This window comes from Brienomyrus brachyistius, chromosome 16 (genome assembly GCF_023856365.1).
Source record: "Brienomyrus brachyistius isolate T26 chromosome 16, BBRACH_0.4, whole genome shotgun sequence".
Taxonomy (NCBI): Eukaryota; Metazoa; Chordata; class Actinopteri; order Osteoglossiformes; family Mormyridae; genus Brienomyrus; species Brienomyrus brachyistius.
The window spans coordinates 20,314,728-20,338,826 of record NC_064548.1 but is presented as its reverse complement, the minus strand read 5'-3'; the positions used below and the strand labels follow the sequence as shown (position 1 = coordinate 20,338,826).

General features: G+C 50.9%; 1 protein-coding gene across 7 annotated transcripts in view; it reads right to left on the bottom strand.

Annotated features, from left to right (window-relative positions):
- The window catches only part of LOC125709858 (nck-associated protein 5-like), a 121,047-nt gene that overhangs the window by 82,036 nt on the left and 14,912 nt on the right, over positions 1–24,099 (bottom strand). For 6 of the 7 annotated variants that reach the window (XM_048978818.1, XM_048978817.1, XM_048978824.1 and 3 more), the window contains exon 3: positions 6,682–6,759. The exons of the other annotated variant lie outside the window; for it this stretch is intronic. In XM_048978818.1, the coding sequence (XP_048834775.1) occupies positions 6,682–6,759 (78 nt within the window). The remainder of the gene's footprint in view (positions 1–6,681; positions 6,760–24,099) is intronic. 7 annotated transcript variants of the gene reach the window in all.

Sequence of the window (24,099 nt, the reverse complement as noted above, 5' to 3'; positions counted from 1 at the left end):
CGGTGGTAATCTCTGAGAATAATTAGCCAGACGCCCCAGGGCCAGTCGGGCCTGCACTCTGTCACCGTCACTGCCGATGACTCAACGTAAAGGCGGTATTTATAGCGGCGGGTGGGGATGTGTTACCGGGGACAGCGCAGATCAGAATCGCTCATTTCAGATGAAGACATCATAGTTTTTTTAATTCTTACTAGTCATCCAAATCAACTTAACGTTGAAACATTTCCAAATCTGCCCATCTGTATCCACTGCTCCAGTACAGGGGGAGGTTTATCCATATGAGCCACACAGGTTGGTCAGAGTGAGCGTGACATGCCCCCCCACACCCCCCAATACCCATCACCGTCTAAGCTGCCACCACTCGCACTGGGAACAGTCGTGAGGCACGTGTCACACAGCGCGGCACCCAAATACACTCGTGAACGAAACTCTAATGGCATAAACGGAGCCCAAAACGTCCAGAGGGCCCGGCACTCTGGCGCTGAAATGGGCCATTTTCCCTGCACCTCTCTGCGCTTCGGCAAACAGCAGAAAGCCAGTCGGCGTGACTTTGGCGGCATGTTAAACACCAGCATGGCCTTACAGGCGGCCTTCAGATCTCTATCTTTAAAAGCGCTCGTGGTTTTCCACTCGTCGTTACCGACTTCTCAGAATAACCACAGAAGGTTCGACATCCGGCACCCCAGAGGATGCCTACACTATGGCACTATGATGCCAGACTGGTCACGACGGAGTTAAATCGCTCCCAGTCCATCGGCGAAACAAACGCTGCTCAATTCTCGGCAATCCAGAGGTTCTAGCTCGGGTTTTGCGGAGGAGGCGTGTGGGGGACAAAAGTCCCATGTGTGAGGGAAGGAGACAGGCTCGTCCTAAGCCTCTGAATGCTCACCTATCCCATGGAGAACCCAAGCACCAATGGGGCACTCTGGACAAGACCGATAAGCTCCATGTTCCACTCCTGCTCTGAGTCCCCTCAGTTGCTCTTGACCTTGTGCACGTTACTGGTGAAAGGATATTGGTGTGATGCACAGCGGCACTAGGACCAGGCGCCTCTCGGTGGCGACCTTCGCGAGGTGTCTATAAAAAGCTTCATTACCTCTTTTGATTAACCTCCGTTTCTGGAGGCCCTGTCAGCCACTAACCCACATCCCGGGGGGGGGACGACCCCCGTGAATCAGGGCCGGCTGAAGAGCGCTCCATTACCGCGCTGATAGCGGCAACAACGGGCCTCGATTAATGCTCTGCTTATCGCGCTGAAGTGCCCCTGACGCATGGGGAAGGCCAAGCCGCCAACTGCACACTCGGGGGGGGGGGGGGGGGGGCTAAACTTCATTCAGGATCCAGTGAGGCTGGTCTCTCTGGTTAAACATGTCACACTCGTTGGGAAAATACCTGGGTCTTTGGTGAAGCACCCTACTGTCTCATCAAAAGCCATCAACCCTGTTTAGCTGCTGAAGCTCAACAAATAGAGTATTGTGCTAACAACAAAGGTTGTGGGTTCAAATCCCAGGGAGTAGATCTACATTGTGACCCTTCCCACTAGCGCAAGTCGTCGTGGATAAAAGCCTCAAGTAAATGTAAAACCCTGCCAGCCTGAAGCAAACACAGAACACCCCAAGGTTTTTAGTCAATCATGCTGGTTAAAGGACCCCAAAACTGCTAAAGACGTACAGGGGAAATTTGATTAAGCAGTGGGGGGGGGTTTCTGATTAACATCTGTAAGCACTCTCGGGTGCAACCGAAGGAAAGCATGGGCTCCCCAAAGACATTCTGAACTTCCCACTTACAGAGAAATAAAATGGGAATGAGAGCACAGTTGCCCCAAACTCACTGGGACGCCTGTAACATTTACGAGGAATCTGTTCACGTTGTAAAAGCGGAATCCCGCTGAGGAAGCCCACGGCGGGCGTGGAATAGCGCGCACACTGTCCAGCTCGAACAGTGACCGTTTATTATAGAGCCCCTCCCTGCACCACCCGCATCCCGGCCCTAATTCAATCTGCCTGATCTGCTGACTGCGGTCCTATTCTATCCATTTACCAATCTATCCATTCATCCGTTTTACCATGAAAATACATTCCTCTCCAAGGACAAGACGCCAATTTCTGGTAAAGTGCAGGAGATCCGCTAACTCTATGCCATTCCCGTAGATGGTCATTAGTTCTGGCAGTTGAGAGGACACCAGGAGACCAAAAATCAGGAATATTGCGGGATAAATGCTGCATGCGGACAAACCCACAGTCATCCGCGCCACAGGATTACAATAATAACGTGAAGAAAAATGCAGCCGCAATCCTACAAACCGCAGGCTCTTATTCTTAATGAAATATTTACAGTAACCAAGGCTTAACTGCAATTCACGTGACGGCCATTACAAGTCATTCGACCGCTTGAGGAATCCGGAGGAATTCCAGTGATCCCCGCATCTGCCGGCCATGGGGAGGTGCCCTTCCAGGAAAAAAAAATACCTTAAATATTTATACGTGTCCCCGAGGTCTGAAGCACGGCTTAAGCAAACGAATGTGAGAAGCACCGTCAATTTACGGATGCAGCCCGGACTAAGCAGATTACACGCTATTCAGGCATGGCAGATGAGAGCAGATCTGTGTAACCAGCGCACAGTGAGCTGAGAGTCTTCAGCTACGTCTTCAGCTGGATGGGTCTGCCTCATTATTAGACACATAAAGCAGCATTTCAGGTGTATAGGTGCGACCTGCGAACCCTGTGACCAGAAAGATGCTCGTAGAAAATTTTGATTTGAGGAGGCCAGTTATATTCACGGGGGTTGGACACGGCTGTCCTGCCACTCCTGACATCGGCCCCTGGTGATTGGCTGCATGGTCAGCAAGGTGACAGGGCGGAGTGTGGCCATTCAGGAGGATTCACGGAGGGTGTCACTAGCACACACACCTCCATACCCAAAAATGCACACGGGCTCAACTCCTAAACACCTCAAATCACAGCACCTACAGGGTCCCTCCCTTTATTTATATAAGTAATGTTCGGAAAGGCACTGCTTGTACAAAGAACAGCCCAATACCTTAAAATAAAAAACCTTTCTAAAGAGCCTTTAATAGCAACATAATTCATTTAGGATTTCTGTGGCATAAATATTTATTCAAAGGCACATGGGGAACTGATTTTTAATCAATGGATCATGCCCAGCCTCGCTCTCTCTCTCTCTCTCTCTCTCTCTCCAGTGCACACAAACACACCATTGAAGCGTATCAGGCCTCTGTGGAGCTTAGCATTATCAAATTATAGAATTAGGCCGGTCAACTTATCCTATTAAAGCTGTAAAAAGCATGGCCCCCTCCCTAGCAAAGGGCCAGGCCCTCAGGCCAGCAGCACAGCCCCTCGGCCCAGGTGTCTACTGAGAGAGCCTTTTCTGTGGTAGGATCGAGCCCCCCAGCCCAGCAGCACACAGGCATCTTTGAGGCCACAAGGACCCCGCCGCTGCATCCAGGAGCCGCAGCCTGACTGCATTCTCCACCCTCTGGAGCTGCCGGCGGGCGACAGGGCTGCCCTTAATCAAAGAGCCGCTTTGTTCTCTGAGATACAGGGGATTTCTGACACTGAACGTGACATCCACTGAACAGCAGGGACGGACGGATGCTCACCCACGCGAGAGAAGAGCAAGTCAGGCTCACGATCAGCTGGGCGAGGAATCTAACCCCACCTGTCACCCAGGGAGGGGCACCCAGACAGCTCCCACACACACTCATGACGCCTGTCAGTGGGTCCTCTTCGTCTTCTAAGCTGCCACCACCTCAGACGGCCTTCGGGTGTGCCTCAGACACAGCACTTTGTCAGAGTAATGAAGCACTCTACACTAATGGCTGTGCCGCACCATCAAAGCAGCATCGAGATCGCCGTCTCCCATGAGCCTTTGTTCCCATGTCCCTCAAAGGATCCTGAGGGCACGCCAGAGGCGGGGCCGAACGGCAGGAGGACGCCAACGCACCAACGCTGCCTTTGATTGGCCCTGTTGCCCGCAGATCCTCCCGCGGGCATGACATACCAGCTCTGAATCTCTCTGCTTCGGTATAAATATAAGCTGAGACTTTTTCAGGATTCCCTTACAGCCCCCAGTCGAGGCCATCTTACCCGCACTCAACAGATCATCAGCCGGACCCAAACATCCGGTCTGCAATCGCGTCTCGAGACCAGATCCCCCCCAGTGATCATCACCGTTGATCCTCCATCTTCAAGATGCTTTATTGAATCACCGTGCTACTCACCGGCACCCTTAAGACTCCCAAGCGTACCAGCTGATTTCTGGTTTTTACCAATGCATGGTGAATGTCCACAGGTAACAGTAAATGATTGTAGAGCCCCCCCCCCCCCCCCCACGAGCTGAAGGGCTTTGCAGTTACGTGGCAAATCACAGTACACTTTAAAAAGCACTGATTTATCGATTGACTTTGACAGGATTCGGGAAGGTTCACGCTTAAGCACTTCAAAGATTCTGCAATCAAAGGAGGTAAATCTAAAATCAGCGCGAACCCCTGTCCATATGCCCCCCCCCACCCACCCACCACCGCCAGCTGCTACTCACACAGAGCACAGCAGCCTACTGCGTAAATCACCCCCGATAATCATCACACTGTGCCGTCTCACAAACGTCAGCCCTGTCTTCCGTCTCCTGGACAGGTTACAACTGTGCTCTTAAATACTTAGCGTTGATCGAGCTGTTGATTACCCAAAGCATCCTGTTCAAAACATTTTAATCTAAACACAACGGCTGAGATCGTTTTTTTTTTTTTGTAGTTTTTTTTAGCCATGGCAGCCGACATTTGTGTACTCGAGGAATATCGCTAGCAGGAGAAAGTCTCTTTGGTGTAGGAAACACACCAGGCAAACTTCCTCTGAAATACTGCTCAGGCAGTTACCTCAGAGGTGGATGCGGAGCTCGAAGGTAGAGAAACGTCAGGGGGATTTTTTTACGTGTGCAGTTCAGAGGGCGAACAGTGACAGATTTAAGCAGCTTTGAATGGAGAAAGGCAGCTTCAGAGAGCATCGCCCCGCCAACATTTTCACATGTGGCAGAGCTGTGGCTGCATGAAGAGGGGTGTTCCACCCAAAAGAGAATAATCAGTGTAGGCATCTACCCCGCTAGCCTGAGAGAATAATCCCTAAGAGTGTAGGCATCTACCCCGCTAGCCTGAGAGAATAATCCCTAAGAGTGTAGGCATCTACCCCGCTAGCCTGAGAGAATAATCCCTAAGAGTGTAGGCATCTACCCCGCTAGCCTGAGAGAATAATCCCTAACAGTGTAGGCATCAACCCCGCTTGCCTGAGAGAATAATCCCTAACAGTGTAGGCATCCACCCCGCTAGCCTAAGAGAATAATCCCTAACAGTGTAGGCATCTACCCCGCTAGCCTAAGAGAATAATCCCTAACAGTGTAGGCATCCACCCCGCTAGCCTGAGAGAATAATCCCTAAGAGTGTAGGCATCCACCCCGCTAGCCTGAGAGAATAATCCCTAAGAGTGTAGGCATCCACCCCGCTAGCCTGAGAGAATAATCCCTAACAGTGTAGGCATCCACCCCGCTAGCCTAAGAGAATAATCCCTAACAGTGTAGGCATCTACCCCGCTAGCCTAAGAGAATAATCCCTAACAGTGTAGGCATCAACCCCGCTAGCCTGAGAGAATAATCCCTAACAGTGTAGGCATCCACCCCGCTAGCCTGAGAGAATAATCCCTAAGAGTGTAGGCATCCACCCCGCTAGCCTGAGAGAATAATCCCTAACAGTGTAGGCATCCACCCCGCTAGCCTAAGAGAATAATCCCTAACAGTGTAGGCATCTACCCCGCTAGCCTAAGAGAATAATCCCTAACAGTGTAGGCATCTACCCCGCTAGCCTGAGAGAATAATCCCTAAGAGTTTAGGCATCTACCCCGCTAGCCTGAGAGAATAATCCCTAAGAGTGTAGGCATCTACCTCGCTAGCCTGAGAGAATAATCCCTAACAGTGTAGGCATCTACCCCGCTTGCCTGAGAGAATAATCCCTAAGAGTGTAGGCATCTACCTCGCTAGCCTGAGAGAATAATCCCTAACAGTGTAGGCATCTACCCCGCTTGCCTGAGAGAATAATCCCTAAGAGTGTAGGCATCTACCCCGCTAGCCTGAGAGAATAATCCCTAACAGTGTAGGCATCTACCTCGCTAGCCTGAGAGAATAATCCCTAAGAGTGTAGGCATCTACCCCGCTAGCCTGAGAGAATAATCCCTGTGTACTAAGTATCTATCACCCTGGTTGGACAAAATAATCAATAATCCCTTATAGTTAAATATCCACCCCCCATTGCACGAGAGAATAATCCCCAACTGTTAAGTAGCCATCATTTAAGCATCTATCCCTCCATCCCAGAGAGAATAACGGCTACCTATCACGCAGAGCCTTCTATAACAAAGGCCGTCCAGTCAATAAAAATTACAAACCAGAACAAACGAATTAGTCAGGCGCCTGGTGAGTGTAAATCCAGCACAGGAGTTCTGCTCAAGCCTACAGCTGCAGGCCACCTTACAGAAGGCCTCGTCTGCATGACCGTGCAACCAGCCACATGATAAGAAGCAGCTCCATGACCTCATCGTGACACGTCTGCTTCTGTAAAACTGCGCATGGATCGGCGCGGACCGGAGACGCACAGAGAACGTGCCGAGAGAGATCACCACTTGCCTTCTGACATTCCTGCGTTCTTCTTCCAACTGTTTGACGAGCCCCTCGATACATTTATGGAAGTCCATATATTCCTGCGGAGAAGAAGAAGCAGAGGACGGTCACTGGGTGCGTCTCTCGAGGAAAGCACAGCTCCGAACTTCATCCTTCTGACATCAATCACAGCATGGAGTAGATCCAACAAACAAGGCTTCACATTTCGGAACAAAAGTACATTAGAGATGAAATACCATACAGCATGACGTATGGTAACTCACTGCCGCTTGGCAGGATTCTGATCTTCTGCTAAAGAAATGTACAATAGACAGCAGGCTGTTTGTACTTAACACACATAAAATGCATGAACAGGCAGCTTAACATCTTTCCTTGTTCTTCAAGAAGAAACTTCTTTCTTAGACCTGCAGAGGTAACCTGTGTCTCATAAGTCATGTTTCAGGACTGCTTGTTAATATTTGCAGCTATGGAAATCTGATGTAGATATAACCCCCACCCCCTGCTGCATACTAACAGCCAAACGTGTGAACAGACTGTGACGATGGCCAGCCTTTCCATGCCTTTCAGTGTCCAAGGCTGCCGCCTAATATTTTGTACTTTTAGAAACCGTGCAGAATTCCCGTGTTCTGAAATATACACAGGAAACAATGTTAAATCATTATGCATGTCAGGTGCTCTTCCCCACTGGCCTTACAGAGTCCACAGAGCATTTTCCCAGGTGTGAGGAATGTCTAAAGTATGGAAAGGATGTGATTAATTGCTCAGAAGTAGCTTCATCTGGAAACAGGCAGAGTAACCACAAGGGAATTCTGGGTAGTGTCATGACCCACCGCGAGTGGCCAGCTGTTCTCAGCATAGGGGACCCCCAGCTTCTCACAGCATTACAGCATGGTTTTCCCACACCCAGGCTGGAAGCAATTCACAGCATCGGATGCGACATTTACTCTGTCAAATTAATAATTTGCTCCTTAATTACACGCCTCCACAAATAATTTAAAAATGCATTATTTATTTATTAAAGTGTGGCTGGGGAAAAGACCTAACATCCTGAAACAGCTGTTTCAGACAGTCTGAAAGCTCTAAGGAGACACACTCCGCAAGTCACATATTAAGGTTTTATTCTTCTTTAAGTAAGCTTGAAAGATTTCAATTAACTTCACGCTCAGTTTACTGGAGACAATGTTAATCTGCTTGCTTCCCCCCCCCCCCGTTTGTTTATTGCAGTCTGGCAACACTACCTTTAAAGAGACCGGACCTTAAATACCATTTTAGGGGGACGGTGGAACTGCGGACCATGCATGTAGCCATTAAATGCAGTAAAATCACAGGTCAAAATCTGTTTGCTCTCCACCAGGCACGAAGCCATGTAGTAAAACTGAAGAAATTATTGCCGCCCCCCCACCCCCCCCCCAAAAAAAAAGAAAATGAAAAATATTCGGCAACATCTACTGAGGATATCGTCAAAATTTACTGCATGGAAAAATCAGCCGAGATGGACATATCTGAGGGGACATGTGGAACCCCCAACTAAATTTATTTTTGTCTACAGGGCTGCTGGGGACACTACACCAGCGGAAGGCGTTTTCTGGCCCCAATAGGGTAGCGAGTCTCTCTCAAAGCGGTGGCACCAAAAGCACCTACAACATGAATATAATGACTTCTGGCTACATCATGCAGGAGAAACAAACAGTAATAAAACAGGACCGAAACTCCGCCCAGAACCTGCTGTTTGAAGCCCTTGCTGTTGTCTGGGTTATAATTACCTGTCACACATCAGTGCAGGCTCAAACTCATCTGGAAAGCCCTGTCATTCATTCATCTTTCATGGTACCTTAACCATTAACATAGACCTTGTAAAAAAAAAACCAAGGTGGGTAAGAGAAACAAAGGTTCCCTCTGTTTAGGTCTGTAGGCTTTGGCACCACGATCAGGAGCCCCTGAGGGTTCTTGGTGTCTGGGGAACTGCAGCACTGACACACGGCAATCAGGGTGGGGAGGGGGGGGGGGCGGCGGGGTAGCAGAAGTGATGGACGCAAGAGACAAAAGATTAGTCTGTTATCCTTGCAATGCAGAGCCTGTCCTTCAGATGCATTTGACACAAAGCTTTCCATCACAAGTGTCTACATCTCAAGCTGATTTTCAGTGCTTCACTGCTGTACTTTTGAAAGCCATCTTCAGTAATTTAAATGACACAATAATAAACATTCAAAATAAACTTGTTATACAAACCCAAAAAATACCCAAAAACAGACTTTCCTCTCATTCTCGTGCTCCTTTGGCAGTGAGGATTACGAGGCGGGATGATGTAGCAATGCGACACTCACTCTACCAACAGAAAAACTGCATTACACTGCGATTTTACACAAAGCATGAAACAGCCGTGTCTCTATGGGCACCAGTGCGCACGTGGTGGCCGAATAGATCAAGGCTTTACATCGTTAGCGGGAATTAGACAGACTCTCTGCTTATGGCTTTCTCCTCTCCACTTTGCTGCCAAATGCCATCTGACCATGGGGGGATGGAGGGGGGGGTTCCTGACTTCCAACCGAGATGCCAATCAGAGCCACCCGCTAGGTGCCTATTAAGGTCAGGGCATGAAGCCAAATCTCAGTTCCCTGTACGCGGAGCCAACTGTAATCTACACGTCAAGCCAGCGCAACCAAAAAACAAACTGCAAGGATTTGTGCCTTTGTCTCGCTGAGCTCCGCTCTCCAGGACGTCCTCAGAGAACTCTTCAGACAAAGGAGCACTAAAGCCCTGTGAGGGATCTCTTCAGATCCCCGAGGACCGTCTGTGCCGCGTGAAATCCGCTAAACAAGCGGCGTCAGGAAGCCTTCGCCGAAGGCGGAACTAAAATGACTGACAGTCAGGAAGCCTTCGCCGAATTACTGTCCCCGCGACTGCAACGTTTAGGGAGAACCTACAATCCGAAAGGGGACGTTTCTTAGGAGAAATGCAGCTTGTCTGCAGAGCAGTGCTGGACAGAGTCAGTGGAGGCTCCTTCAAAGGAGAGCCCCGTCCTCACGGCCAAGGGGGGATGGCGTAAGCGCTGGGGAATGCGAGGAGGCGGGCCGCCGGCAATAAAGCGTAATGAAGGGTACTTACAGGGCAGATTTAGGGACTAACTCTGCGGTGTTATGCAAAGCACGCCACTAAGCGCTATATCACACTCCTGCGGGAGAACCACTTCTGACATTTTTACAGTGTGTGCAGAAGACGTGATCCATCCGCAGAGACCCTCAACACTCCGGGGACGACGCCCTCCACTGCCCCGCCATGCCGCGACCCCCGAAGTCCGAGAGGGGCAGTTGGGGCTTTGGGTTTGCGGGCTGACGGGCGAGTGCATGTCTGGGCTACGTGATTCATTAATTTACATAGCAGCCAGTTCATCTCGTGGTTTGGAGGCAAGTCGGGTCATTTGTCACGAAGCTAAGTGAAGGAAGGGTGTTTACGACATTCGTAGGAGGAGATCACGTGTATCTAGGAATCCCCATTTCTGTTTATCTGTCCACTCGGACACCAGCGCCTACGAATGGCTACAAGCCGGCGTGTGGGTTACAGAGTTTACATACTAGATGCTGAGTGCTTTCAGACGCGTCTAGCCAGCACTATGGGGAGCCAGATAGGGCGGAGGCTGCACCAACTCCCTGAACAGAGCAAGTAGGGCCTCCTACCTATTCATTACATCAACTAACCCGCCCACTCGCCAATCACCGCTGCGCCCTCTGGAGATCTACACATGACTACTCAGGCACACAGCAGCTGCATGACTGTGTACCACCATGCATTACACAAACACACAGACACACAAGCATGTAAGCCATGCAGACACACAGGCAGCACAAACAAGGCAGATACAGACAGCTCTGAGAAAACACACACACACACACCGAAACACAGACGACATTCCACAAGGACTGCACAGGCACAGAGACAGCACAGATACACATCAAACAGACAAACACAGGCGGCATAAACAATGCACACACTGACAGCTCAGAAACATAAATAAAACAAACGCACAGGAAGCACCAACACATATAGATACATATCACACACCCACAGACACACACAGAGGTTTGTGGGGACTCTCCATTCACTCTAATCCCAACATGACAAACTTACCCCCTACCCAGCCCTAATCTTAACCATAAGTAACCAAACAAAATATGAAACTTTTGGCATTTTTTGTTTATTGATTGCATTCACAGATCTTTGTGGGGACCTGAAAATGGTCCCCACAATGTCAAAATAATAGGTTTTTATTACATTGTGGGGGACATTTGGTCCCCACAATGTTATATAGATATAATCCACACACACACAGAACACAGATGCACACACATTATCCACACATCGTCTTAAAATGACCCCATTTTCTGTGTTCCTGAAGCTGCCCCCCTACCCTTCCAGCAAGCACATGCCTGCCGGTCCCTAGAGCACGTGTTCCTCTCTCACAGGGGGGGCTCAGCAGAGTCGGATTTGGCCAGCTTGCCGGTTTCCACGCGCACTGCCTCCCGTATATTATCAGGTCCGGGGGGGGCGGGGGGGGGGGGGGGGGGGCGGGGGCAACACCTCGCCTGCCTGCCAGCGCAACGACGCAGAGCCCGTAACTCAGAACGTCGCTGTAACGACACACCAGCAAATTCATTTTAACAGGCGAGCTGCACATATATCCACGCAGGCCGGCGTCTGGGCTCCGTGTGACACGAGGCACTGGAACCTCCACCAAATCCAGCACTTGGGGGGGGGGGGGGGGGGGGAATGGCGGAGGTCAGTCGGAGGTCACCCTGAAACTCGGCCTCCGCAGGACGGCAGAGAGCTCCAGCCTGTTTCATTACGCTGGCGGCCTCCCTCCTGGCTTTGGCACAGAGTTAGCTGCCGAAGTGCTGTATTATTTACATACTTCTGCCCACACACACCCGACATCCGTCTCTCCGTCTCTCCATAATCTGTGATGCCTGATTTTATATTATTTTTAATTGCACAGACTTGTGCACGATTCACATTTTCTGCCTCTGGGAGAAATTAAACCATGTTTCTTTACATGTTGTATTCCCTGTCATGTAGACTAGCATCTGCAGAATCACAAGGCTTGGGATGCCTTGCATGGGAGGTCAGAGCATCACAGATGTCAGTGTGACAGACTGCAGTAAAAGAAAAAAAATAAACTGAACTAAAATGACTGACAGACACAAACTTAGGGACAGAAACTGTAGGCTGTAACGCTTACGGTTGGAAAACGGCACTTCTGTTTGTGATCTGTAAATTGTTCTCCATAGGCATTGTATTTATTAATTTTATTAGCTGAACAAAGAGGTGGTTATCACAGGGACAGAGCCCCCCCGGCAGGCCGGGGAAAACGCCCCGTAAGGGAGAAAATGGCGTGTCGCTGGGAACCGCCAGCACGTCCTCGCAGTGATTAATTCGGCTGTTTTATCGGGACGCCTCTCCCGCATAGGACTGATGACCTTCCGCTCGGCCCCATTTGTCAAAGCGGACGAGGGTCTGGGACCCCCCGCACGGCTCACACGTCACCCGCGTTCACCCCCCCTTTTCAGCACAAATGAGGCGCGGTTGCTGTAGCGACCCCCCCCCCTTCATTGTTCTGCGTATGATCCAGCACTTGAAGGAGCTCAAAGCATGACCCAGCACAACGGCGTGAAAGTACATCATGGCGGGCGGGACCTTCTCATCACGGTCTCACCCCTGAGCGAAGCACGTGGACACCAGGGCTGACCATCAACCTACAAACCCCCTGAGCAAATAGCATTACCAAGGGACCCAGACAACTTGGAGATTTCTACCCTTATATCCATTGGGGTGGCTGGGGAGTGAATAAGCCCCAATTTCTGGGTAGACATAGTTTAGAGAGACAGCGCCCCCCCCCCCCGCCCCCCCAGGGCCTCTGATCCTCACAGTTAGGGTCCCTCAAAATGCTAGCCCACTCCTGTCTGACCACAGTATTGCCCGGACCACAGAGGGGGCGCCAGAATCTCTCCGCCTCTGCTTTACAAGCTGCTCCGTTTTCTGTGTCACGCATATAAAATATCAGAGTTTTCCCCCATTAAAAAGTAATGAGAGTGAGCTGATGCCGCCCCCCCCCCCCCCCCCCCCGCAGCAGCCCATCGACGATGTGGGGCTGCTTTCCAAAGCAAATCTGCTGTTTAATGGGAAAAATATTCAGCACAATCTGAAACGTGAAGGAGAAATGACACCGGCAATATTTCAAAAGGCGAAGCAGCAGGCGAGAGTGTAGCTCTTAAAAAGCCACGCTGCTCTTTAAAAGTTCTGGAGGGGGGGGGGGCAGACAGTCCACATTTTTGCCCCCTCCCAGCACACCTGAACCAAACAATCAAGCAATAAAGAACACTGTACAGGTGTGCTGGGAGGGGGTAAAAAATGTGGACTGTCTGGGGGTGCCCCAGGACTGGGTTGACAAATGCCCACCACACCCTGGGACGAAGGCCCCTGGGCTTTCACACATTCCTCTGGGGGTGTCACTGCAGAAACAAACGGACACAGGTGTCCCCCATTTCCCCAGCGTACTTGATCAGGGCATGCAGAGAGTGAGTAAAAATGCGGATCCCTCCTGACACTAAGCCGAATCTTCCCGCTGCCCTCCTGGGCGTCCCAGCAGCCTGATCCACGCCGTCTGCACTGGGGGCCAGGCCCCAACTCGTCTTCTCCCGGGAGTCTCACTCAGATGGGCTCCAGCAGCCAGGGGAAAAACAGCTTGAGAGAAGGAGAGGCGGCACCAAACGGCACTCATATGCCACGATCAGCCCATTTTCATTCTTCATCTCACTGCTGTCTAGTAAAAAGCAAGGCGTCTTAGGAAAATAAAGCATATGAGAGCTGCACGTTCATGGGGCACTGAAACAGAGGCCCCCCTCCCCCGTCCTTTATTTATTTCCACTAATATTCGGGCATTTCAGGCCCAAAACAAGCAAGTCAGATGAAACGGTCCGACTCCGGTTTCGCTAGGCCGGGGGGCGGGAGGGGCAGGTGGATTATGGGCCGCGGGGGACTAATCGCAGATCAGGTGTGTTTGGCTTGCTGGGGCGACAGAAATAAAACCAGCCTGGGGAGACGAAGACGGATTTCACTGAGCAGAGGGGAACTCTGTTCGAACGCAAGGGCGCGGGAAGGGGGGTGTTTGAGAGAGCGCCGCCCTTCTGGGCTACATGGATGGGGTGTGATGGTGGCGGCAGAGCCCTGCCTGATCTCCCGAACCCCCCCACATCCCCCAGAAAGGAGCTCTGTTTCACGGTGCTGCCTCGAACCCAGGATAGTGCTCAGGGGGGCCTGCAGAGCTACAGATGGGAGCCGCTACACATCCAGCAAGTCACACTGTTACAAAACACCCCAGTAGCTGATGGCGTCTCCAGGGTTACCACAAGAACCCCCCAGTACACCCCGCCCACCCCCCATTGTGAAGGTTTTTCTTTGTTCCAATCTATACTTCATCGCGACTAGTCCCTATTTGAGGGCCGGCGCTTTAAAGATAATCCTGACCTTAAGACAGACCTCTTGGGTTACGTTATCTGGGCTTCTTTGTCCACTAGGAATGGTCATCTTTGCTCGGGCGTAAAGAGATCTGGCGCGCTAATGTAGCGTAATCCTCCATCCATCCAAACAACCATCCATCTTCTGAGCAATAATCCTGGTCAGGTTCATGGGAGGCTCACACCAGCACACAGAGATGGAGAGTTCAGGTCCAGAAAGTAAAAATCCAGATCAGGATTTTTTTCAGCCAACCGGCACTCTATGAACGTGACTCTTTATAGACAACTGGTTGGTTGAAACAAAATCTTGATCTGGATTTGTACTTTCTGAACCAGAACTGAACATTCCACCTCTGCCAGCACATTGTGTTATGTTATGGATAAATACGACTGCTTACAACCCAGACTGACGTCCCCAAGGTCATACTAATGTAGAGTGCTCTGCTGAAGTTTCCACCTGCCCAGCAGGAGTGAAACGACTCCCAGGTTTCAGCTTGGAGGTATCACTACCTCGTTGTCCTCCTGACAAGTTTATGGCTCCTGCCAACGTGGTTTATTATTTGTCTCGCAGCAGTCAGTCCAGCTTCAGTTTTTTTCAGGTTTAGTTCGCTTCTCAAGGGTTCACTACTTCAACGGTTTAGGCGCCGGTCAATTTGAGACGGAGATGGTAAGTTTGGGGTCACCTCCCCTCATTTCATTTCCGGAATGTTCATGACTTCCGCTGGGGGTCAGTGGTGGAGATTTTCGACGTCTGTCTTTCAGGGAGCATCTGGAGACGGCACTTTCATAAACACATCTGTGTGACTCCACAATACTCCACAATACTCCACAATAATTAAAGTCAAGCCGTTAGCTCCACAATAATTAAAGTCAAGCCGTTAGCTGGATCACAGATCAATTCTGTGACGTTCACATCTATTTCAAAAGATTTACACATCTCCAAAGTTTCTCCTGTCCTACATAAGGATCAAACAGCCGAATGGCCCATGCAGACACAGTCCACGGGTGCGCTCGCCTTCCTGGACTGTCCTGAATCCTGCGGGTAAATTCCTCAGGACAGTTTCGGGGGTCAACATAGAATGTTTAGGGGGAACTTTACAAAGTGCTTTACTGACAACACACTGGTCAGTACTGGGATTTTAGAGAGAATGAGTAAGACCAGGTGTCGGCAACCTGACACTCTTTTACCACAAGGCTGCGGTTCTTCTCGTAGATAGAAGAATTCACATTTTCATGTCATAACATAGTATGATAATACTTTCGTAAAGATAAATCACTTATTTATAGATTAATATAATTTTTCGTTTCAGTATTTCTTATATATATGGGAAAGTATATGTGTGTTAAGTATATGTCTGTCGCACGCATCTGTTACGTCTTAACTGCATAATTTACATCTTCCTCAAAGTCATTTGCTAAAACGAGATCACCTCACTGGTTAAATGGTACGTGTTCCGGAGCTTTCTTAAGAACCTGAGATTGGATGTACGCTTCAACGTTTATTGGGATTCCTAATTCTTTCATATAGTTTTTGTAGTAAATCGTCACCATACCTTCCCAGGTCTTCGTAAAAATTATTATATTTCCTCTGATTTACATATCATAGGCAGCTGAGTGGTGAGCACAGTTTGCACTGCTCAGTCAGCAGAGTTACAGTACTGAAGTGGAGAGGGAAGAGCAGACGACTACAGAGCCAAACGAAAGGAGGGATGAGAGTGAAGACGATCGCTACAGAACTAAATCAATGTTGTATTGTTAGTCACCTAAGCGCTGTTACGCGTTCGAGTGATTTAAACCTGAGAGTAGAGTTACAGTTTTTTTATAATAGTTTTTGTAAGTACTTGCAGTATTATTTTTGTGCTAAATGCATATATACACATATCACATTAAAAAACTGTATCTCAAACCCCCTTCTTTACCCACTGTGGTTCTTTGTAAATCTTGGATCAGAAATTTGGGAGAAAATGGCTCGTTGCTTTAAAAAGGTCGCTGACCTCGGAGTTAGACTTATCACTGCATATCCTCTGCAGAGACAGCAAGACGTAAACAAATGCATGCCTCCTATTGGTCACCCCACCCACCATGAAAAAGAAAAAGAAAGAAAAATCGCTAAAAACGGAATGCTGAGTCTGTGGTCGAGCTGGTAGCGAGATGTTTTCGCCTTCAGAGATGGAAGGATGGGATAGAAAACACACCAGCAAAACAAATGATCACGCTAGAGAGAGAGAGAGAGAGATCACGGTGCGGCTGAGTGCCCGAGTCGGGGGCGGGGGGATGGAATTCCGGGCTGTAGGCAGGATACGTTAATCCTGACCTTAATAGCACGTTTAAGCACACAGCCAGCCGTGGGCGTTTAAACAGAGGCCGTTTCCCCCAGCAAAATTACGAGCTTTTAGTGCCCAGACAGTTTTCCATCTGCCATTCAGTTACGGAAAAACCATACAGAAGAACACGGCATCAAGAGCCAAAAAGCCCCGCCGGGGTGCTGAGGCCCCCGGAGAAGCCAGTCACGCGGGGGAGTGGAACCGTGTCCACACGCATGGATCGCCCCCCCTCCAGTATTACCCTCCTACTAGACCCAGTGGACCACAAGCCCCAGGCAGGACCCACTTTGGGGTCCTACACCAAATGGTCCCTTTACCTCACAATAAAGGTGTGTGAGCATAAAAACGCTCAACCCAACCCCACTGTGGTCATTCCACTCATGGCCTATAGGGGGCGTGACCAGCCAGTAACGGTCCACCAGGAAAGGTTCACTCTATAACGCCCATTTGAAAGACAGCTCGGAAAGGATCTCACGTATAAGCCCCCCGTCTCTCATTTAACTAAGCAGATGAAATCGGAAACCCTCTGGGAAAGAATTAATTAGGCTTGAGGTCAACCGTATTTTGTCTAAAAAACAAACTATTAACTATAATTTGGCCGTTTTGGCAACACATGTGAAACAAGACATTTTAAAATGCCTGTTTAGTCTGTATACTTAGACACTCAGCGTTGAGTTACTCATAAAGCATGTGTCACCATTAAAGTGATGCCGTCCCACTGCCCCCCCACCGCAGCGGGATCCAGTTACAACGTTTGAAACAGGTTTGCATGTGGGGGAGGCCACTTTAATCACAGTCCTGGCCAGACGGCTATTTTTAGCCAGCACATCTTCTGGGGCTCCCAGATGTTTCACGTTGCAGGAATTTGACGTAACTTCTGGATGTGATTAGAAGCCAGACGGGCTGACATCATGAAGCAGGGCTTCTGCTCTCGGCCTGGAAACTGGGGGCGGAGCCTCACTGATCCCAGTCCAGACAGTTGGCTCACAGCTGGAGCTCAGTCACGGTGATTGATGACCGAACGCAAGCATCTTAGGAGCAAGATGAACTTCATTCCCGTGGAAATGTTCTGTCCTTCTGGCTTGTTCCCATCTCCGTCACCATAACTTCAACTCTGCCTGCACCAACAACCACCTCCGCTGAGAAGAAAAGACCAAGACCGGCCATCACAGACCGCCATCCCCGCTCTCCGGGCTGCTTTCTGGGGCTATAAACCCTTTTAATTGCTGCCATTTTTCCTGTGTCACATGACGTGCAAAACGGTCTGTCAAACATATTCTGTGAAACGGCACTTATTTCTTCGATTAATGGCTCTGTTCATCTCCAGGTGTGACACCAATAAAGTTCGTTCAAAATTTATTACCGTGCGCTGCAGTAAAACCCAGGTACGACGTACATGCGACAGGTTCCTTTGTAACCCCCAGCTTCAATTCCAGAAGCGCAAACTCAGCGGCAACGTGGGAAATTTATAACCTCCGGGCATAGAGCTTCCTGTGCCCCAGTTGGCTGTTTACTCTGAAAATAGCAATAATGCATTATCATCATTATTGTTTGTTGACACAACGAGTCCATATTATCAGCTGACGGGCAGTGTGCGACTGGTTCATATCTGAAAGGTCCCTAGAAGCTTGCCGGCTGGCCTGGGGGGGGGGGGGGGGGGGGGCGGACTGGGCGAATCTGGAATGCAGAGACTCCTTGTGGCCGCCGCTTTGCAAGCACGAGGGTCACTGTGCCGGGGGACGGGCCCAGCTGCAGGGAGGGGTGTCGAACTTTGGACCAGAGGCCGTGTCACCGGGCGAGCATGCGAGTAATGCGAGGCATCTGCTCACCATGGCGATCAGCCAAGGACCCAGCTGCGCTCAGCCAGGCAGCAACCTGCACTGCCCATGCATGAAATGCAGCGAACATATAAGCCAGAGTGTAATTTAATGCGACGAAGTGTATTTACAATTGATTATAAAACACATAATTAAAATAATTCATTGGCAGTCTAGCGATCGCTTATTTTTATTGCAAAGAGAAAGGAAACATATTCGGTTACAGGAACACTGTACAGTACAGAGTCAAGCTGAGGGGAGAAAAGGACAGAAATGCTATAAATACATAGAGACGGGGAGGATGGAGCTTAGCCAGGAGGAAGCCCTACACTCCAATAAACAGATCAGTAATAAACCCAGAAAGGCGGCACCATCTATCAGACATAAAAGCTACAGCAGGCTGGGCTCTATGTAAAACACTGCTATTCTAGAAGATTCCTCCACAGCACTGCAGTGGCTCACATCTGGAAACCAGGTCACTGGGACATACTGGGTTAAGAGGGAATTCTGGTCAAAAGGATTCATTTGATAGGAGTAGAGATACATCAGCGTGCCTGGGACGCTCCGGGGCCGGATGGAGAGGCCGGCGCGGCGGAGAACGGCCGGGCACAGCTTTGCCAGACCCCCCCCCGCACCCCCGTAAGCCCCCACTGAAAGGAGGGGAGGCCTGAGAGGAGTGTCTGAAGAGCTGCCAGTGCACTGTGGATTAGTCTGGGATCAGTGACTGGGGAGAGACGGGGAGGAGGGGGGGCAGAGATCTGATTAACTGGCCTTAAACAGCTCATGCCGGTGAATATTTATACGTCACGTGCCAAATCGGCGAGGGTGCGGGTGCAGATGAGGGTTTCCTTTCGGATCAGCCGAGTCGGTCTGCAAGTCGGTCGAGAGGGATCAGGGAGATTTGGAGTTCTGAGTAAATGCTGCAGCACGAGTTTCGTGAAAGTGATTACTACAACGTCACGGATGCAGGATCTCAAACGTGATGCCGGCCTCAGCGGGCGTCGCCCTGCCATCCCCACTGGCCACTACAAATTCGGTGTCTGGACTTCCCCCGCTCCCCAACCCATGCAGCTCTCTCTCTCTCTCTCTCCCCATCCTCGCACATTCATTAAATCTTACTTCAGCTCCTCCTTCCATGGGCTGATCTCGAAGTTCACACCATCCATCTCCGGATTTTAAGGCCAAAACAAAAAGGATCGTAAAAATCAAACCCAGCCCACAGCGACTCCTGCGACTGAGGGACAGCGGAGAGGGACATTTAACGGGCCGCAGGGACGTCTCGGAGGAGCACTTTCCTTGCAGAGGTTAGTTTGGCACCTTCAGCATAAAGGACGTTAGAGACCTTCCCCAGCTATCGAATGGATCCTTTACAAGTCCATCAAGTGATGCCCCCCCCTAGCCAAAGCACCACATAAACCAGCCCCTTCCTGTATCTTGCATTCGTCTCTGCATCGGTTCTACAGGATGACTCACTGCTATCTCACACGACCTGTTCAGTGACTGAACGTTGCGCGTTGTTTTTCCAGCTGGTGTCACCCTCCGCCAAACCCAACTCCCCAGCCTTGCTCAGTCGCAGCCGGTGTGGGCGTGTGACCGCGCCCAAACCCCCCCCCCCCCCCTTTTCCCCCACATATTCCTCTAAAACCTGGACTGCGAGGCCCTTTAAAGGCACTTCTGCAAGTGCAGCTCAGGCCGCGATATCACTGCCAAAGAATACAGGCAGCAGATGAAAAGCGGGCGGGAGAGAGAGGGCAGCTGGATATAGGGACTGTGACCTGAGTCACGGAGTCACTCCGAGTCGTCCTTCGCCGGACGGCATGGTGAGCGTTAAGAGTGCAGGTATCACAGGCCCTGGCAGTACTTCAAAAGGGCCCTTAGATATAGAAAATGATTCATTTTATTGGGTGGAGGGGCCAGGAATTTCCTTACAACCTTGCAGGTAACACAGCGGACATGAAGAGGGCACCGTCCATCACAGCAGAAGGATGTGGTGTCACTCCCGGGGTATGGAGTGAACTAGTGAAGCCCCTATCGAGACTCCCTTTACATCAAGTGTCCTTCCTAATAAGGACTGAGGATGCCCCTACCCTGTTTGAGGGGGGGGACTCAGTAGCTAGATCATGTGTCAGCGCTGAGGGACTGCGTTTCCCCAGAGGGCTGTGGGACTTGTCGATGGCTTCTGACATCACTTCAGTCCCCTTAAGTAATAATCTCCTCTCCAGCTAATCAGCTGCCTTCACAGCTGCTCCGGTGTCAGTTCAGAGCGACGTACTCAACAGTAATCCCAGTTCACTCCCACAGACCCACACCCCACCAGTGTCTCCCAGTCCGGTCCTCGGGAACCTGCAGACAGTCCATGTTTTTTACTCTCTCTCTCAGCTCCCGGTTGGGAGCTAAAACACGTACCGACTGTGGGGCATTCCGACAGGCTGACCTCTGCGGTGACTCTGGGCTGCCACAAGGTTGGATGTCCCCATAGCAGGCGTTTGTGACGTTAGGGCCACTCAGTGCAGCAGTGCAGGTTCAAAGCCAAGCCCCCCACCTCCGCTGTGAGCTTCATTACGAATCAGATCAAGGCACGAGCCAAACACACTCTCCTCACGCCCCCCCCCTCCCCCCATCAGGCTGCTGCTGTTCTGGCAGACAGAGCCAACAACGGTAAAGAGCAAAACAAGAAGCAGAATTAGACAGGACCCACGATGTGCATGCCACCCAGCGAAGCGTGCTCACGAGTGGAGGATGCACCAGCCCCGGTGAGCAGAGCCCTGCACTAGGCCTGGATGCCATGCAGGATGTGAAGCCAATACTGAGCATTCATCTCTGTCAGCTTACTAAACCATTCTATGTTTACTGTTTAACTGAGAGCCAGGGGTTACTTCCTCAAAGATGAAAGACCACACATTGTAAGTCTGACCCCGATTCCCCACAATATGAAGCCATGCAAAACGAACTGGCACGTCTCCATTCGCTATAAAACGCAAATGAAACGTATTACAATGCAAGCAGAAGTAGCGACGGTGCCACATCCAGGCCACGAACGCGTGAACATTCCAAAGTCCGTCAGCCAGGAAGGGCAGAAATTCGGCCAGGGCTACCTGCCGTGTCTCGTGAGCAGGTTAGCGAGGGCAACTCTGCTCATTCGCCGCTAAAAGCTTTGTGTCATTTTTCCCCCTCAAGGAAACACTTCAGAAACACCGCGGAGAACCTGTTTCATTAGCCTGATGTAACGACTTTAAGCATTAACACAGACGGCGTAATAATATTTATAACAGGCCGAGAAAGGCTGATATGGCGTGATATAGCACCGCATCGCGACATTCCATCTTATTTCCCATCAATTATCCTAGGCTATGGCACACACTCCGGTGGGAATTGATCTCCAATATCCCCCCCATTGTCCTCAGCCACATATTGGAACGGGGGGGGGGGGGGGGGTTTGGGAAAGGGGGAGGATGTGTAGAGAGAAAGAGAGAGAGAGAGAGAGAACAAGGCAGACTGTGGGGTTAGCATTAGCATTCGCTAAAAGGTTTTCCCCACTCAGGGTCGAGACTCTCTCAGAGGCCACCCTTAGCCAGACACCATAGCCTCATATTTTTAGCAGGGAGCAACAGCCGATAAGCAGGTTCAAGAACAAGGTCTGGGTTGGAATGAGCCCCCCCCCCCCCCCCCCCAAACAGGACGGCAGCCCTGGGAAAACGTAGTCGTATCTCTGCATCAGGCACGGAGGTCAAAGCCCACTGCTCCAGCATGACTGCCAGCGAGGAATGTCTCCGCAAGTCTCATTCCCAGGAAAGGGAGCACTGAGATTCACGGGAATCCGGATATTTCAGGCCAGCGTGAGGCATCCCAAAGATCCGCTAGGTGACCGTGAAGCTGCGCAGATCTCACTTTGCTGGGCTTACAGCTTCACTCCCAACCTCTGGGTCACCAACCTCTCTCTCAGGGCTGGCTGGTACGCTACCTCCGCCCCGTTCCACAAAGCACCTCCTGCGACCTCTTGCCACCCCCTGCCCCAACTCCCCCCTCCCCTCCGGTGCTGACCAGCTGCTGGCCCAGACGCAGCCCAGGGCTGGGACCATCGACTGCTGACCACCGCCACCCACACAATGGTCATCAGAGCCCCTTCTGCACAGAAGCCATCGACGAACGTTACCCAGCATCGACAGCCTAGACAATAGGCAGGGTCAAAGGCTCTCATGCCCCCCATGCTCTGCTGAAAGGTGCCTGGTGCTGTTTAAAGCACACTTCTGTCCAGCTGTAAGGGCCTCGAGGAGATCATGGAGCGGCAGGAGACCAACATCACATGTGACAGACTAATGAACGGTGTCCAGGTCATGCACCGCACAGCAGGTCCTGAAGAGGACGCTCATCAACTGATAACAGCCCCTATGGGCTCTCTGAGCCCCACCCACTGGACGGTGTTCCAATATGTATGTTGGAAGAGAATAATCGCGCGGGCCTTTAGGTGTGAAAATGAAACAGAGGTACGTGTGAAACTGGGATGGTTGCAGTGGCTTACAATACAGTACTTTTAAAAACGGCAGCTGTGGTGCAGGACCCAGGGGACCGATCCGGGGAGGGAAACGGCATCGGTATCATCCGCAAAACCACATCCGACAACAAGGAGGGTGCTGCATCCGGCCCGAGAAAAGATACCCAGGTGGTACTGTGCTATTCCGACCATGGCAGGGTTAGGAAGATGGGGAACATGACAGTCCACTTCCTGTCACATCACTGGCTGCGAAGAGATCGTCTGCAGGATGAATGACCAAACAGGCTGCCCTAGGGGACACGAGACGTCCGATGGCCAGATGAAGACCAGAGGATGAATCTCTCTCTTTTCCGTTGCTGTTTGATCGTAAACTCCCAAAAACAACAGCCCCCGGGTACTGGTGACCCCACAGGCTGAGGGGAAAACCAGCACATGTTTCTGGGTGACGGGGGGTTACATCTGTTACATTGAGCACATGATCAACAAGAAAAACACACACACACACAGCCAGGCACTATTGAGGAGTAGCAGTAATTTAGGCACTGAAGTGACCCCCCCCACAATGGTAGGAGCCACTGGGGCCGGCAAGGCAGCTGCAGGACCAGTCAGGCCTCAGACGGGGCTCCAAGCACGGAGCCGCGGGCTGCAGGCGCCCCACTGGTTTGGGGACAAAGCCGGAGCACCAGCAGCCCGTCAGAGCCAGCGGCCGCTATTCAGCACCACGTGGAAGGCAGAAAATCACCGGCCCGCACCACGGGGGCCCCGGTGGCCTGCAGGGCCCGGGGCCATTTAAGGGGATCCCACGCAGGTGATCTTTTGTCCGTCGGAAAGCGTACGCCCCAGGCTGAGGGGCGTCCTCTGCGGCAGGTTGAGGAGGACCAAGTGACCCCCCCCCCCCCATGTCCGAACGGCCTAAAAGCTCCAAGAACGTTAATGAGGCCGCTGGGACCAGCAGACAGTGAAGGCGAGCCGGGAAGGAGGCAGATTCCCCGATTTATCTTTCAAAACAGCTCACGCATAATAACCTTCCTATTTAATATGTAATCATTAAAGGTCCTGCCAAAGCCATTTGTCACTGTACAGAGTCTTCGGAGCATTTAAAGGGATGATTTTAAGGGACGGCCTTTTCATCTGCAGACTATGAAATTCAGGGATTTGTCTTGTGTTAAGAGTTCAATATTGCAGAAAAAGGGTGGAGGGGGACGCAGAAGTCTCTCTGTTCTGATCAGAAAAGCAGGATGAAGGTGCAGGGCCCCATCAAGGGGGTTCCCAGCCCATC